Source organism: Eretmochelys imbricata, chromosome 1, assembly GCF_965152235.1.
Source record: "Eretmochelys imbricata isolate rEreImb1 chromosome 1, rEreImb1.hap1, whole genome shotgun sequence".
Classification (NCBI taxonomy): domain Eukaryota; kingdom Metazoa; phylum Chordata; order Testudines; family Cheloniidae; genus Eretmochelys; species Eretmochelys imbricata.
The window spans coordinates 286,892,444-286,909,530 of record NC_135572.1 but is presented as its reverse complement, the minus strand read 5'-3'; the positions used below and the strand labels follow the sequence as shown (position 1 = coordinate 286,909,530).

General features: G+C 43.0%; 1 protein-coding gene across 1 annotated transcript in view; it reads left to right on the top strand.

Annotated features, from left to right (window-relative positions):
- PTPRQ (protein tyrosine phosphatase receptor type Q) overlaps positions 1-17,087 on the top strand; it is a 156,713-nt gene that overhangs the window by 63,631 nt on the left and 75,995 nt on the right. Inside the window, exons 21-24 of the mRNA XM_077838126.1 lie at positions 545-838; positions 1,185-1,460; positions 2,941-3,092; positions 5,850-5,991. Of these exons, the coding sequence (XP_077694252.1) occupies positions 545-838; positions 1,185-1,460; positions 2,941-3,092; positions 5,850-5,991 (864 nt within the window). The remainder of the gene's footprint in view (positions 1-544; positions 839-1,184; positions 1,461-2,940; positions 3,093-5,849; positions 5,992-17,087) is intronic.

Genomic DNA, 17,087 nt, shown 5'->3' with positions numbered 1-17,087 from the left:
TTGTGTCAACAGATTGAGCAGACTCCTAACTCCACGTTCCATTTTGAACCTGTCTCCATTATTTTCTCCACCTTAACTATCAGGATAACCATTCTCAATACAAAACCCTACAGTTTAGCCTCTCTTCGACCCATCTAGTTTTCATGGCAGTTTGAGAGTAAGCTTAATTATCAAGCAACTAATCTTTAACCCTTCCTAAAGGACATTTTGATCTGCTGAATCTCTTCATTTTGTAGTGTAGCATCAAAAGCAGTTTTTCTTCTCTGGGTACAAAGACTGAGAAAATCTATCACAAAGATTTTCTCCCCTTAATAATTAACATTAACTACAAATTATGTATATATACATTCAAGATGCTTTGTTTTTTATATCAAAACATAGATGATCAAAGAAATGATTGTTTTATTTGTAGTCACGAAAATAATGTTATAAAATATTGAATACATAATATTAGGGATTATGTTGATCCAATAGCAACACTTTGTTTATTTTTGTTATTTATATCAAACTAACATATCTTTATTTTTTGCTTATTAATCCCTAGTTCCAGATGGCCCTGTTGAAAGTCTGACATATCAAAATGTTTCTTCAACTGCTATAAATGTAAGCTGGCTTCCACCATCCCAGCCAAATGGTATAGTCTTCTTCCTTGTTTCACTAAATTTATGGGATACACAAACAGACAGTGAGCTATTGTCTCTCATTACTTACAATACAAGTGTGCTTTTGGATAAACTGGAGAAGTACACAGATTATATTCTGAAAATCATTCCAGCAACAGCAAAGGGATCTTCTAAAATGCACACTGTGAAACTGCACATCAAAACTGAAGAAGATGGTAGGTTGAGGATTATTTTTATTGCCAAAGAAATTTATTAAAAGCAAATAGCCTTCTAAAAATTCTTGATCATTAAATTGTTTTCTTATGAAATAATGTTACTGATCTACTTGTTAACTTTTTTGTTTGTCAAATTAACTAATAAAGCAACCCACAATAACTGTTGTCATGCAGATTTATTGTAGTGCTTCATTGAGACCATGAAGTAGAAGTTAGCATTGATAAGAGAACAAAGTTAATTGATATTTAAAGATATTTTCCACCATAAATCACCTTTTTGTGAGATAACTTAGGTTTTTTGGATTGTATGTTTTTTTTCTGTTTGTTTTCTCATTTTTTGTTATAGTCCCTGAATCTTCACCTGTAATCAGAACGTATAAGAATCTTTCATCTACCTCAGTTATGTTGTCCTGGGATCCTCCTCGCCAACCAAATGGTATCATAATAAGTTATGATTTAAAGTTATATGGACCAGAAAGGAATGATTCTTGGTCTACCTCCAATAATTCTATCATTCTAGAAGATCTTTTACCATTTACACTGTATAGTATTTTTGCTGCTGCAAGAACTATCAGAGGACTTGGTCCATATGCTACCTTTAACTTTTACACAGATGAGTCAGGTGAGTGATAAATAAAATCATATGATGCTCTTTGGAAATAAATTATGAAATAGAGGATCCCAGAGCTGGTGCAAAGATGTAGGGCTTCCATGTGGCTGATCCTATCTTGGTGGATCCCCTAAAATCTTTGGGGCATGGGGCCAGACACACCACTGCTTCTGTAGAAGGCAGGGAGACAAACCTGCAACATCTGGGGGACAAGTTTAGAGTGAATGCTGAGATTTCGTCCTTCGTCCACACTCTGCCTGTAGGTTTTACTGTAGGGGAGGACACACTCTGACCGAAGACTATTTAACTCTCACTACCATGGGCCTATATTAGTTTATTTCTCAGATTACACAAGAAAATAAATTTGAGGTGCCCAAGAATGGTGGCATTCAATGGCTCATAGGAGCCCCTTTTAAAAATTCTGCGAACAAATTGAAAGGAAGCGTGTGAGATTTCCCTGCCTTTGGCAGAGTTCACCCATTATAGTGCTAAATTATCTTTGCTAGAGATTAGTTTTAGCCTTGGGCTCATAAGAATACCTGAAGATCAATTTCTTTTTGCCTTTGGAATGCATCATAATTTGCCAAGTGTCAATTATTTTTGGGGAAAAACAACCAACGACCCCCACCTCCACCCCCACCCCCATCCGGAAAATATTCCTTAAAAATACTTACAGACCCTTACAGGGTTTTTTTCACTCCTTGCTCTATTTCAGATTACATTGCACACTGCCATCCCACTCGCAATATATATATAATGCACAAAGTAGAGAGGGGAAATATGTGTATATATATTAGAAAGCTCTAATCTTCATTCTAGTAATCTTAGATACTACTAGTAACAATAGTAGGTACTACATTAGGATACAGGTATGATACTTTGGTTGTGTACCTTTCAAACTAGACTGATTGAAGTGCTAGATAAGACTATAGTAAATAGTCTAGTGGCCCTTTGGGATGGAGTATGTGATCTAATGAGTCTCTTTCATACTCTCTAGAGCACTGGAGCAAATTGCCTAGGGAGGTTGTGGAATCTCCGTCATTGGAGGTTTTTAAGAACAGGTTAGACAAACACTTGATCTAGTTATACTTAGTCTGCCTCAGTGTAGGGGACTGGACTAGAAGACCTATTGAGGTCCCTTCCAGTCCTATATTTCTATGATTCTATAAGAGCATCTACTCTGTTTTTTTGCCAAATATTTTAATACTTCCTTGGTTATGAAAATATGCTTTTGTTTAAATGACAAACAACATGAATAGATTATCCCATTCCTCACCCTTACTTTCTCCAACAACGTGCATCTTTGGTAAATAGAGTTTATAACAGGCAAATGGGACAAGAGTGAAGAGTTGTTGGGAGCTCTTTGTTAAAAGTATAACAGTACAATATTGGTTCGGTTAAGCTCAGACATGATCTTTTTCTCCTACAAAGTATTCATATTTGCCTAAAATTAACATTGTAAATTTGAACTAACGAGCATTTTCTCCCACAGTGCCATTAGCACCTCCTCAGGATTTGGCTATTTTCAACTATACTGCCTACTCTGTGTGGCTAAAATGGAGGCCAAGTCCCCAGCCAAATGGTGCTATTAAGAGCTATAGTTTTAAGATTCATGAAAACAAGAGTCAAACCATATTTTATCAGGTATGTTTATAATATTTAGTAGTGTTTTAAGTATCTGAAAAAATACATTTGATTTTTCTGGCTATCTGACTCATGTCTCAAAACCAAAATATGTAAGGCATTTTATATGCTTAGGTATGTCCTGCATTAATCAAAACTGTAGGAACTCATAACTTAGAGGAAGTGATTTTCTTTTCCCCCCTAATGTTCCTTCATAAAAGACACTGATAAAAGATGTTATGGAAATGCACATATATTGTGGGCTAAATCATATCCCTTAAGACACAGTCCACAGTGAGGGATTGTGTGGAGCTTCACACTCCTCCTCCCTCAGCTATATAATGTCTGTTGTGGGGGAAATGCACTTGTTATTTCTTTGTAGTGCACTAATCAGTTCCAACCAGGGATCTAGGCGCCTTTGTTCTAGACCCTGCACATATGTGTAATTGAAAAGACAGTTCCTGCCCCAAGGCGTTTACAGTCTGCTATTATAACACATGAAGGAGTTCCCAGGATCCTGCAGGGTTGCGGGGGACATCATGTAGTCCTGATAGAATAGGGACAGAGCAGTTTCCATGTCTGTGCACAGGGAATTCAGTTTTGCTTACCATTATGCAGGACAAGTGAAAGCTCCTCCATTGCACATCCTGAGGACAGGCCATACGGAATCCGACAGTAGGCAGACTCTGCATGACAGTGGACAGAGTTAAATGTGATAGAGACCAGCAGTGGCACTCTGCTGAGATGTGTGTACCACACACGAAGCTTCTTTCACGTTGTCACAAGAAGAGTAGTGTATGCAAGAGAGCAGACTGTGCGGAGTGCAGCAGTGGGACAGGCAGACCAGTTCATGAAGAGGGAGATGGCAGCATGTAGTGGGTTAGTGGTGGTTCCTCCCCCTCTGGGTCAGTGGGGTCCGCCTCACTACGTCGCTGGGAGTCACCCACAATTAGGGAATTAGCAACAGCCAGGCTGTGGCCGACTGTACTGGCAGAGCGGTAGTCAGTTAGGGTCTCTATCCTGCAATCAGGGCCAAGGAGCAAACAGTTATGGGTCCGCAGTTGGGGTGGGTGTAGTCAGGAGTCTATGGCTCAGGTCTGTATTCAGGGCCGAGCAGCAAGAGGGTCAGACATCTTAGCTCTGGCAGATGGCCGACGAACACAGGCTCCTTGGCCTAAAGAGGAGGGACTGCCACCCCAGGGGTGAGGTGGCAAGGGTAGGGGGATGCAGGCCCATCCAGGCCCACCCAACTCCACTGCGTCCCAGCCCAGGGCCCTAACAGGGGCAGAGTGGTCTGCCACTGGATCAGTGGTGAATCCAGCCACAACACGCTGACAGCAACGCAGCCAGATTAAGTCGACTGCCCCAGGGCCACTTCCTCCCCTCATCTCAGGGTGTACCTGGATCCACTGAGGGTCCTTTCGCATGTCTGGATAGAAGGCCCATGGTAGTCCCAGTACCTCCTCCATGGATTGGTCAGTGGGTGGCTCCAGCAGCTCTGGACAGTCCTTTGTGCCGCAGGGGTCTGCTGCAGCCTCGCAGCTCAGGAGCAGGTAAAAGGCATCTGGCTCCTTCGGTGGCTGCAGCCCAGCTGAGCGCCAGGACCTGCTCTTTATACTTCCTGTTCCTCCCTCTGATTTCTGGTAGGAGGGGCAAGCACAGCCTGGCTCCGCCCACCAGGGTTCACAGCTTGGTCCCTCCCGCCCTCTGGCTCAGTGGGAGGCCACTGTGCCTCACTACACAGCTAAGTTGTATAATTAAACATTATTTTGAAAAATTTACCTCTGTTTTCACAGTAGAACTGAACAGCTCTCCCGACTGCTTTTACAGTCCCATGAAGAGATGGCTGTGAGTGCTGCAGGAACAGCTGTTACCAGGGATAGCCTGTACTCTTGCATCGCTGCATGTTTCTATGTCACCCAAAATAGTTTCTTGTCTCAGGTAGGGGAGAAGAATTCACCCCTATCTCTTTCTCTCCAATTGCTGGACAAGGGCTGGAGGGACAGGAGGGGCATCATGCCATAAACAAGCAAAGATGAAAAAGTTAGCCAACACTTCAAGCTGGCACCAACCTATTATATGGAAATCCTTCCCTTCAGCAGAATCTATATTTGAAGAGGTGCTATCAGCGATGGAGGTAGTGCAGATGGAGAGGAGGGTGTTTGTTTGTGGCAGCAGCTATACAGGCTGGCACAGGATGCATATGTGGAGTTAGGCTGCTGGTGTGGTACTACTGTAATTATAATCACTTCTGTTGACAAACTTTCTTCACAAGCCACGGTGAGGGAGAAAGAGTGGAAAGGAAGGGAATGGGAAAGCAGTGTTTTCAATCAATCAAATAATACGTGCTTTATGGTTTGGCTCACTCACTAACATGAATAGGAACTAAAGCCTCAAAAACAAGAAGAGGGGCAAATAAATGTGATTTATAGAAGCTCTCCATTGTGTCTTTCTCATTTTTTTTGTTCTGATATTTTGTCATGTTATTTCTGGTGAGTGGGTGGGGGGTGGGGAGGGAGAGAAGGAATCTTGAGAGAGATACCCTGTTCGTACAGAAAAAAATCTGGCTTGTGCACATCTGAAGTAGCACGATAAAGGATTTGACCCTGCTTCCCCTTAGGTGAGACCTTGGACTATTTTGTGTGACATGGAGACTTGAAGGATGCAAGAGACAAGACTGCAGTACCAAAACTCTCATTAATGTCAGTGTGGGGAGGATGAGACCCGGTGTGTTCAAATATGTGGATTTTGTGCTAACAATTGTTTTCTTCTTCTAAGAATGTTTCAGGTTCACACAGTGATGCAAACCTTTTTGGATTAGAGCCATTCAGCACCTATTTTATCAGTGTCTGTGCTTTTACGAGAGTTGGAAATGGCAATCAGTTCAGTAACATTGTCCAATTCACAACAAAAGAATCAGGTTAGAAATAGTTTTGTTTTGTTTTTTTAATGAACTGCAGCATTGTCTATGCAGATTTCCTTTTATACCTGAACAGCATTCTTCCTTTGCTCTCCAAATGTAATGGAACTCAAAATTATATCATTGTCACAACATGCACTCACATTCCTATTGTACATGATAGGTGAGGTCGTTACTTTTCAAGTAAGATGTTGGAGGTCTGGAATTAGAAATATCCTTGGCTGAAAGGATAGGCATATATGGCTCCTATAAATCTTTCTGTAGCACACAGATAATAGGAGGAAAATTAGATAAATATCAAACTTTGGAGACTAGGTTATATTTTAGATCACTGTGAAAGCAGCTAAGTTACAGTAATATCACAGGTTTCAGAGTAGCAGCTGTGTTAGTCTGTGTTCGCAAAAAGAAAAGGAGTACTTGTGGCAGCTGGACAAAGAGATAGTTATACACACCGGATGTGTTGACTAAAAGATCTTTAGGTCATGGCTGAAGTTAATTTAAATAAGGTATTTTCCCCAAGTACTCCTTTTTACACACTGTGCCACCTAGTGGCTGAACCATATAATACAGTTTAGCATTCCCTTAGATCAGTGGTGGGCAACCTGCGGCCCATGGGCCACATGCGGCCCATCAGGGTAATAAGATTGCAGGCCGTGAGACATTTTGTTGATGTTGACCGTCCACAGGCAGCCCTCCCCCCCCACAGCTCCCAGTGGCCGTGGTTTGCCTTTCCTGGCCAATGGGAAATGCAGAAAGTGGCAGGCTGCAGGGACGTGCTGGCCGCTGCTTCCCGCAGCTCCCATTGGCCAGGAACAGAGAACTGCGGCCACTGGGAACTGCGGGGGGCCGTGACTGTAGACAGTCAACATCAGCAAAATGTCTCGTGGCCCGCAGTCAGATTACCCTGATGGGCTGCAGGTTGCCGACCCCTGCCTTAGATCACCCCCTTTAAGTTCTACATTCCTACTATTTACAGTATTTACACTATCATGCTATCTTTGAATTTCAGTATGTATCAATCTGATAAATGTCTCTGGTTTTCTGATTACATGACCTGAATGCATAGCAGCTTGGTCATCTGACTGTCCATGATTGGCTGTGGTCATTGGAATCCTTGACACATCTTGTTCTGCAATGGCCATCTATAGAGTTTGCTCTGCTGATTGTTTTTTCTGAGGAGTAAACTGTAGATGACGACAGTTTCTATTGAACTGTCTGCTGTCACTCTCGATCACATATGATCTGGGCACTGAATTCTTTTTCTTTATGATAGCTGGAGTTGTCCATACTTTTTCTCCGTCCAGCTGGACATGAACATGGTCACCAGATTCTAGACCTGGCAGTTTTCTACATGAGAAATGTCTGTTATAAAAGTGTTCATAAGCTCTTTTCTCCTTTTTATCTGATTTGGCTACTCTGTTCATGTCTGATCACTTTGGAAATAGGTTCTTTTCCAGAGTTGGAACAGGAGTTCTGAGTTGCCTTCCCATCAGGAGCTCTGCTAGACTATATCGGTAGCCGCTATCGGTGTTGATCCATAACTCAGATCTTCCTGCTGTAGGAAGAGCAAGGAATGGATCTTCCTGCTGTAGGATTTTCTTGGCTCTCTCAGCTTCTCCATTTGCTTCTGAGTAATGTGGGCTGCTAGTAATATGATCAAAATCGTATTCCAGTTGGAATGACTTAAATTCTGCTGCAGTGAATTGTGGTCCATTGTCTGTCACTAGTTGTTCTGGAATACTGAAGTGAGTAAAAAGTACACTTCAGTTTCTTGATAACACTGCAACATGGTATGTCTTTCAAGTACATTATTTCTGTATACCTGGAAAAGGAGTCCATGATGACGGGATAATGGTGTCCTCTGAATTCACATTTTCAGCTAGTCTCTTCCAAGATCTGTCTGGTAGAGGTGGTGTTATTAAAGGTTGTCATAAATATAAAGGGAAGGGTAAAAACCTTTAAATCCCTCCTGGCCAGAGGAAAACCCTTTCACCTGTAAAGGGTTAAGAAGCTAAGATAACCTCGCTGGCACTTGACCGAAATGACCAATGAGGAGACAAGATACTTTCAAAGCTGGGGGAGGCGGGGGGACAAAGGGTTCTCTCTGTCTGTGTGTTGCTTTTGCTGGGACCAGCGCAGGAATGCAGGTCAGAACTCCTGTAAAGAGTTAATAAGCAATCTAGTTAGAGATGCGTTAGATTCTGTTTTGTTTAAATGGCTGATAAAATAAGTTGTGCTGAATGGAATGTATATTCCTGTTTTTGTGTCTTTTTGTAACTTAAGGTTTTGCCTAGAGGGATTCTCTATGTTTTGAATCTGATTACCCTGTAAGGTATTTACCATCCTGATTGTACAGAGGTGATTCTTTTACTTTTTCTTCAATTAAAGTTCTTCTTTTAAGAACCTGATTGCTTTTTCCTTGTTCTTAAGATCCAGGGATTTGGGTCTGTGTTCACCTATGCAAATTGGTGAGGATTTTTATCAAGCCTTCTCCTGGAAAGGGGGTGTAGGGCTTGGGGGGATTTTGGGGAGAAAGACGTTTCCAAGTGGGCTCTTTCCCTGTTATATTTGTTAGACGCTTGGTGGTGGCAGCAATAAGGTCCAGGGACAAAAGATAAAATAGTTTGTACCTTGGGGAACTTTTAACCTAAGCTGGTAAAAATAAGCTTAGGGGTTTTTTCATGCAGGTCCCCACATCTGTACCCTAGAATTCAGAGTGGGGAAGGAACCTTGACATGGTGGCAGAGCGGTGGGATTAACTTGAAATCATTTTGAGAGTTTTTGAACCAGAAGCACAGATTTTAAAAGGAAATATTTTTTTCCTTTTGGGCTGCTGGAAAGCAGGTTTTAAGCTGAAAGCAGTTAGAGTTTTTTTTTTGTCTCGGCTTGGGGGCCAGAGCAGAGAAAAAAGGGAATTGTCTTTTGTGAGCTGGAGTTTTCTCTACCTAAAGGCAGGGTAGTTAACCTCCTGCAGGGAAATTCACAAGTCTTCAGAGACCTGAAGAGGTGGGTTGTTTTTTTTTTAGCTAAAAGCAACTAGAAGCTTTTTCTGTCTATTTGCCTGGAGACACAGGTGTTAGGTTTATTTTAAAGGAATTTTCTGTAGGCTGACAATCCCTATCGGAGAACACAGGTATCCGGTTACAGCACAACCTTTTTTTTTCTTTTTTTTTTTTGACAAGCCAAGTTTTTTGTTTGTTTGTTTTTTATTTCTAACTCTCGGGTGTAAAGTTAGTTAAAAACAGAGAGGCAAACATGACCGAGCCCAAGGCAGAACCAGCCAAAGAAGCTGCCCACAGGAGAGCTATGGAGGCAAAGGAAAAAGAATGGAAGCATGCTCAGGAGGAAAGGGAGGCTGACCACAGGAGAGCTGTGGAGGCAAGGGAAAAAGAAATGGAGGAAAAGGAAAAACAGAGGAAGCATGCTGAGGCGGAGAAGGAAAAAGAGAGGAAGCATGCACTGGAGGTGGAGAAGGCAAAGTCCTGAGCGGAATCTACTGGATAACCCTAACCATCCTTCCCCAACAATCCACAAATGGGAGTTACTATGTCCACAGTATGATGAATCCAGTGATATTGCTGAATATTTTCTCACCTTTGAGAGACTGTGCACTCTCCATAAAATTCCTGAAACTCACAAGATGACCACACTGGTCGCAAAATTGACTGGAAGAGCTCTGGACATATTCAATAAGATGCCTATTGATGAGGCTTCTGACTATAATAAGTTCAAGGAGTTGGTTTTAATGCAAGTTCAAATTACATCTGAAACATCCGGGGTAAAATTTTGAACCCTTAAGAGAGGGCCTGGACTAAGTAATGTGGCTTATCTAAACCAGATGAAGGATCTGTTATATAAATGGGTCCAAGGAAGGCGTGTCACTAGCTTTGACAGAATGTGTGATTTGATAGCTCAGGAGCAATTCCTGAATATGTCCAAGGAGGAAATAAAACAGTGTTTATGGGATAAGGAAATGAACTCAGCAGAAAGTCTTGCTTCTTATGCTGATCAATATGAGCAGTCCCAGACTGCTGGAGAGGCGGGGCAAGCCAGAACAAAACAGGTGGAGGGTGGAGAGAGGAACAACCCTGGTCGCAGTTGGAGCAGATACCAGAAGGGACACCCTCAGACCACACCCTACTACCGGGGGCAGCCCAAGGCCCCAACTGCACACCAAGGAATACTCCAGACACCTTATCGTCCTGCCGCACCATTCTCCAGCAACCCACCTCGCCCCAGTGACCTGTCAGCTGGACGAAGTTTTAAATGTAACAAGCCAAGGCATGTAAAGGCCAACTGCCCCAAGAACCCCAACCGATTACAGTTCATTGCACCGGAATCACACCAGAGGTCCTCAGGCCCAGATACCTCCCAGATATCCTCGGAGTAGATGGAAACTGTGAGTGTGGGTGGGAAGAAGGTCAACGCGTGGAGGGACACTGGAGCACAAGTGTCAGCTATCCATGCTTCCTTAGTGGACCCCAGTTTAATCGACCCAGAGATCCAAGTGACAATTCAACCCTTCAAGTCCAACTCTTTCAATTTGCTTACAGCCAAGTTGCCTGTCCAGTACAAGGGCTGGTCAGGAACGTGGACTTTTGCAGTATATGATGATTATCCCATCCCTGTGCTGTTGGGGGAAGACTTGGCCAGTCATGTGAAGCTAGCCAAGACGGAGGGAATGGTTACCCGCAGCCAGGCTAAGCAAGCCGTCACGCCTAGCTCTGTTCTGGAAACTTCTACCAGGACCTGGTCAGAGGTGATGGACCCAGACCCCATGCCAATGTCTGCAACAGCAGTAGTGGATCCAGTCCCAGAGACCCAGACAGAGCCAGCCCCAGAACCGGAACCAGTGGAACAACCAGCACCAGACACATTGCTAGCACTGAATCCAGTATTTGCATCCCCAACACCAGAGGGCCTCACCGAACCTGAACTGGCACCAGCCGATAACCCTACACAAGAGGCTCAGCTGGAGCTTGAACCCCAACATAGTGCACCGGCGGAGAGCGGTTCACAGTCAATGGAAACAGCCCCATCCCCTACATCGCTTCCAGAGGGACCAAGCATAGGTCCACAATCCAATGAGGAACTGATGTCTCCAGCATCAAGGGAACAGTTCCAGACTGAACAGGAAGCAGATGAAAGCCTCCAGAGAGCTTGAATGGCGGCACGGAGCAACCCATCGCCTCTCAACTCTTCTAATCGATCCAGAGAATTAAAGGTTTGTCAGTTTACAGCCCAGAGAGGAGATGACGCTGAGTGGCCTGAAGGTGTCTACTATGAAGGGAAAAGTGCTGGTGGCGTGGAAGAGGTGAACCTCTCCATGACCCTTGGATGTATGCAGCGACAGCAGATCAAGGAGCTGTGCACTAGCTACGTGCCGACATTCTCAGCCACCTCAGGACTGACTGAACGGGCATACCATTCCATTGACACAGGTAATGCTCACCCAATTAAAGTCCAACCTTACGGGGTGTCTCCTCAAGCTAAAACTGCTATAGAACGGGAGATCCAGGATATGCTACAGATGGGTGTAATCCGCCCCTCTGGCAATGCATGGGCATCTCCAGTGGTTCTAGTTCCCAAACCAGATGGGGAGATACGTTTTTGTGTGGACTACCATAAGCTAAATGCTGTAACTCGCCCAGACAACTATCCAATGCCATGCACAGATGAACTATTAGAGAAAGTGGGACGGCCCAGTTCATCTCTACATTGGACTTAACCAAGGGGTACTGGCAGGTACTGCGAGATGAATCTGCCAAGGAAAGGTCAGCCTTCACCATACATCTCGGGCTGTATGAATTTAATGTACTCCCTTTTGGGCTGCGGAATGCACCCACCACCTTCCAAAGACTTGTAGATGGTCTCCTAGTGGGTTTAGGAGAATATGCAGTCGCCTACCTTGACAGTGTGGCCATATTTTCGGATTCCTGGGCAGAACACCTGGAACATCTACAAAAAGTCTTCGAGCACATAAGGGAGGCAGGACTAACTGTTAAGGCTAAGAAGTGTCAAATAGGCCTAAACAGAGTAACTTACCTTGGACACCAGGTGAGTCAAGGAACTATCAACCCTCTACAGGCCAAAGTGGATGCTATCCAAAAGTGACCTGTCCCAAAGTCAAAGAAACAGGTCCAATCCTTCTTAGGCTTGGCCAGATATTACAGGTGATTTGTACCGCAATACAGCCAAATCGTCGCCCCACTGACAGACCTAACCAAAAAGAAACAGCCAAATGCCGTTCAGTGGACCGAAGAGTGTCAGAAGGCCTTTAACCAGCTTACAGCGACATTCATGTCTGACCCTGTGCTAAGGGCCCCAGACTTTGCCAAACCGTTCCTAGTAACCACAGATGCGTCCGAGCGTGGTGTGGGAGCAGTTTTAATTCAGGAAGGACCGGATCAAGAATTCCACCCTGTAGTGTTTCTCTGCAAGAAGCTGTCTGAGAGGGAAAGCAACTGGTCAGATAGTGAAAAAGAATGTTACACCATTGTCTACGCTCTGGAAAAGCTACGCCCATACATTTGGGGTCGGCGTTTCCACCTGCAAACTGACCATGCTGCGCTACAGTGGCTTCATACCGCCACGGGAAATAACAAAAAACTTATTCGGTGGAGTTTCGCTCTCCAAGATTTTGATTTCAACATACAACGCATCTCAGGAGCTTCTAACAAAGTGGCTGATGCACTCTCCCGTGAAAGTTTCCCAGAATCAACTGGTTAAAATCGTCCTTGAGATGTGAAAAATATTGTTAGTCTTTATATACTTGGTAGTATATATAGAGGTGCATGTGTCTTATTAACTCTGTTTTCTCCTAGAGCTCCAGGAAGAAATCACAGCCAGCGTTTCACCCTATCTGTGATTTGGGGGGCGTGTCATAAATATAAAGGGAAGGGTAAACACCTTTAAATCTCTCTTTCCCTGTTATATTTGTTAGACGCTTGGTGGTGGCAGCAATAAGGTCCAGGGACAAAAGGTAAAATAGTTTGTACCTTGGGGAACTTTTAACCTAAGCTGGTAAAAATAAGCTTAGGCTGGTTTTCATGAAGGTCCCCACATCTGTACCCTAGAGTTCAGAGTGGGGAAGGAACCTTGACAAAGGTTCTTTGTGTTGTGTTTGCCAGTTAGTTCTGCAGTGTTCACATACTGCAGATACAGTATTCTTTATGTCCTTGATGATGCCTGGCCACCACACTGACTGCTTCAGCTGTTCACAGCATTTTGTTAATCCTTGATGTCCTTTGTGGGTGAGGTTTAGGATTTCGGCTCTCATTTAGTTTGGAATTATGACGCAATTGACTTTAATCATGAGTGCATTTGACTCACTTAATTGTCCATGCACCACAAAGTAACCTCTTGTCACTTCCTTAGTGTCCTTTAAATACGTGGGCCAGTCACCCCAGTGTAACTTAAAACATCCTGAAGTTGCGAGTCTGTGAAAGTTGCTTTTTGTAGCTGTTGTAGTCTCTTTTTTGACACTGGTCTTTTCCACACCTTTACATCATCTTCGAACTCATGGGTAGTTGAATGCAACACTGGGCTCTATGACAGACTGTCTTTTACTAAAAGATTTTTCCCAGGCGCGTATTTAGCAAGTGGATTAAATCACATTAACCTAAGCAATAGATATTGTCCTCTCAGGGGTGCTTGATCCAAGTCTTTTCCACTGATGAGGGTTACATGCAGTTTATGGTCTGTTATCAGTATAAACAAATCCAATCCACAGAGATACCTGTAAAAGTTCTCACATGCCCATATGCTTGCCAGGCACTCCTTTTCAATCTGTGCATATCCTTTTATGCTTCTGTGAGTGAGAGAGAAAAATGCAGCTGGCTTCCACCAAATTCCATGTTGTTGAAACAATGTACTGCCTTGGGCAGCCATAGCTATTTGCATAGCTCACTGACCATTGTGGATTTGTGCACATCATAGTACTTAAGAACTGGAGCTGTTGAGATAATTTCTTTCACCTTTTTATAGGCAATTTCTTGATATGGCCCCCATAACCAAGATATGTTGGACTTCAGTTCATTCAGTGGTTTTGTCACTGTAGAAAGGACTTGTGGAATTCCAGCCAAGGTAATTTACCATCCCTAGTGTATGAATCAGTTCTGGAACATTAGTTGGTGCATTCAATTAATCGCTTTTACTTTCTCAGGGCTAGCACTGATTCCATCTTTGTTTATTGTCTGCCCCAAGAGCTCGATTTGGGGTAGACAGAAAATGCATTTTTCCTTGTTTAGCTTCAGTTCAGACTGACTGATCAGGCTTAGGACTTCGTTGAGGGTTTTACTGTATTCTTCCATGGAAGACCCTTATAGCAAAATATCTATCATGCACGAAGACTACAATTCCATTTGTGTTTGCTAACAGTTCTGCCTTCTTTCTTTGGAAAATTGCAGGTGCACTGGTAATCCCCAAAGGTAATCTTTGAAAGCAAAATCTCTCAAAGGGTGTGATAAATGTTAGTTTAGCACTTTCTTTGGCTAAAGGAGTTTGTCAGAATCTGTTTGAGGCATCCAACTCAGAGAATACTGTAGCTCTTTTCACTTTGGGGAGGGACATCATCCAGTGTTGAGAGAATATTTTTTTTATCTTACAACTGCTCCATTAAGTCTTTTAAGATCCACACAGATTGTATTTTTCCATTTTACTTTATAACTAGTACTATTGGGACACACATGCTGTTGGATTAGAGCTTTTCTCGATTATGCCAGTCTGCTCCCTTCTCTATAACTCAGCTTCCACTTTATGAAGTAATGGGTAGGAATCCTGTAAAATATATGTACACTATATGGTTGAGCATTGTCTCAAGGTTTTTTAATACTGCATCTCGTTTCAACAGTCCAATATCACCAAATATTCCATTGAGTTCTTCCACCTCCCTCACCAGGCTCATCATGGCTGTCACGTTGTGGCTGAGAAGGCAGTTGGTCTGTGGTCCTTTGATCAAATACACTCTGAATGCAAAGATTTTGTTTTTGTAAGTTGTTTCTGTGGTGAACTGGCCCATGCAGTACAGAATACCTCTGTGGCTAGTCAGAGCTGTGTCAGGTGACTTCAGCTCTCGGAGGAGTTGAAGGTGATTATAAGTCCCTTCTGAGATGACTGTGAGGTCAGCTCCTGAGTCGCTTTTAAAGTCAATAGTCTTGCTATGAATAATCACGTTCACTCTCCAGACAGGTCTGTTTCATCACAAGTGGTAGATCCCAGAAATGGCTCTTGATTCTTTGTAATATGAGTCAACTCCCTGACTGCTTTGGTGCAGCAAACAGCTGCAAAATGTCCATATTTCATGCATTTATTACACCATGTGCCTCTGGCTGGAGATGCATCATCTCTTGAGACATGACTGTTTCCACACCTTGTGTATGTAGGCTGGAATTTGTCCCTTATAACCTGGGAGTTATCTCTCCTAGCCTTAGTGATCTTATGATAATGACTTTTAGCACTCGTGCTGCCTTTTTAACATCTTCTTCTTTTTTCAAATTTGGCAAGTTGCTTTCGATTTTGGTCTCACCAGCTGAGGCTGCTTTGCTTTCTGTATAGCTGTAGCTAGAGTTAAATCTCTTTTCAGTTGTATCTGCTGTGAAAGGTTTTTGTTTGTTAACCCAATAACCAGCGTGTTGCTGATATCTTCATGTTTTTCATTCCCCAAATCACAGTTTTCAGCCAATGCATGTAGAGCTCTTAAAAAGCATTTGATATTTTCTTCTGGTTCTTGAATTCTTGAGATGAAAACATGTTCTTTCATAAAACATATTTCTCTGAGACACAAAGTATGCATCAAACATACCCTTTCATAGTCATCTTTGTGACTGTATTCAGTAACTTCAAAGGATGTAAGGATATGCTCTGCTTGCTTCACCATAGCATAAATTAAAGAAGATACCGGTATACCTCCAATTTCTTCTTGGAGTTTGTTTGCAATTTGAAATCTTGCAAAATACTGTTTCCAGTCTGTCCATTGTGAAGATTTATCAAAGCTGAAGTTCTCTGGAGCAGTGAAGAGTGGCATGTTGATGAGATCCTGCAATCTTTGTTGCTGTTCCTTCTGTCTTCAACATTTTGTTCCTTTGTTCCTTTGGTATACAACTTTTGTTGCTATTTTCCTTCTCTTTCTGTTCTTAGTTTATTCCTGACCCCATGTCATGTATTTCTGTATCAATAATGGACTGGTTAGACAGCTTGCTTATACACATCAGATGTGTTCACTATAAGATCATTTAATACTCTGAAAGGTATGTCTGAGATTGGTTTAAATAAGGTATCTTACACACAGTGCCAACTAGTGGCTGTACAGTATCATACAGTTTAGCATCTGTTACCATCTATATTTTTAGCAGCTGCATGTCTCACCATCCTTACAGTAGGATCTTGTCCTGCCCAGCAGCTACAGAGGCAGTCGTCAAAGCTGTCTCTTTTGGTCAGTGACCTCATAGCCTCTCCCACATCCCTCCTTTCAGAAGGCTGCCTCTACTGGATGGCACATTGCCCTTAGAGTGGGACCCAGTAATTTTAAAACTCTTTCTTCATATTTTCTCCTGGGCTCATCCGGCCCCTCCCCTTTTTTGGCAATTTTGGCCACTGAATCTAAGGGCTAGTCTACAGATGAAAGTTAATATAGAATAAGTTAGGGTGTGAATTTAAAGTGGACTAACTTTTCCTGACTGACTCTCTGTGTAGGCACTCATATTCTGAAATAAGAGTGCCATATTCCAAATTATCCTATTCCATTTAAACTAATTTGGAATAAGGCACACCCATTCTGAAATAACCTCCATTTTATTCCCACTCTGTTGAAGCACCTCTGCCCCGCTGCAGCTCTCCCATGCTTCAGCAAAAAAGTTTTTTTTTTAAATCTCCCCACAGTTCAGTGTTCCCCATTGAGCAGCCTGACCTTTTATCTGCTCTTGCCATCTAGTTTAATTTCTTTGTTACTCTCCTATGAGCAGATCCCTCACAGCCACACATTTGCTCCTACAAGACCAGTCCTCCTGTCTCGGTTTTCCCAATCTGCTCCATGCTGCAGTTTGGCTTTTATGCACTTGGCCACATCAAGTTCCTGCTTCTTCCAGCATGTTCCTGTG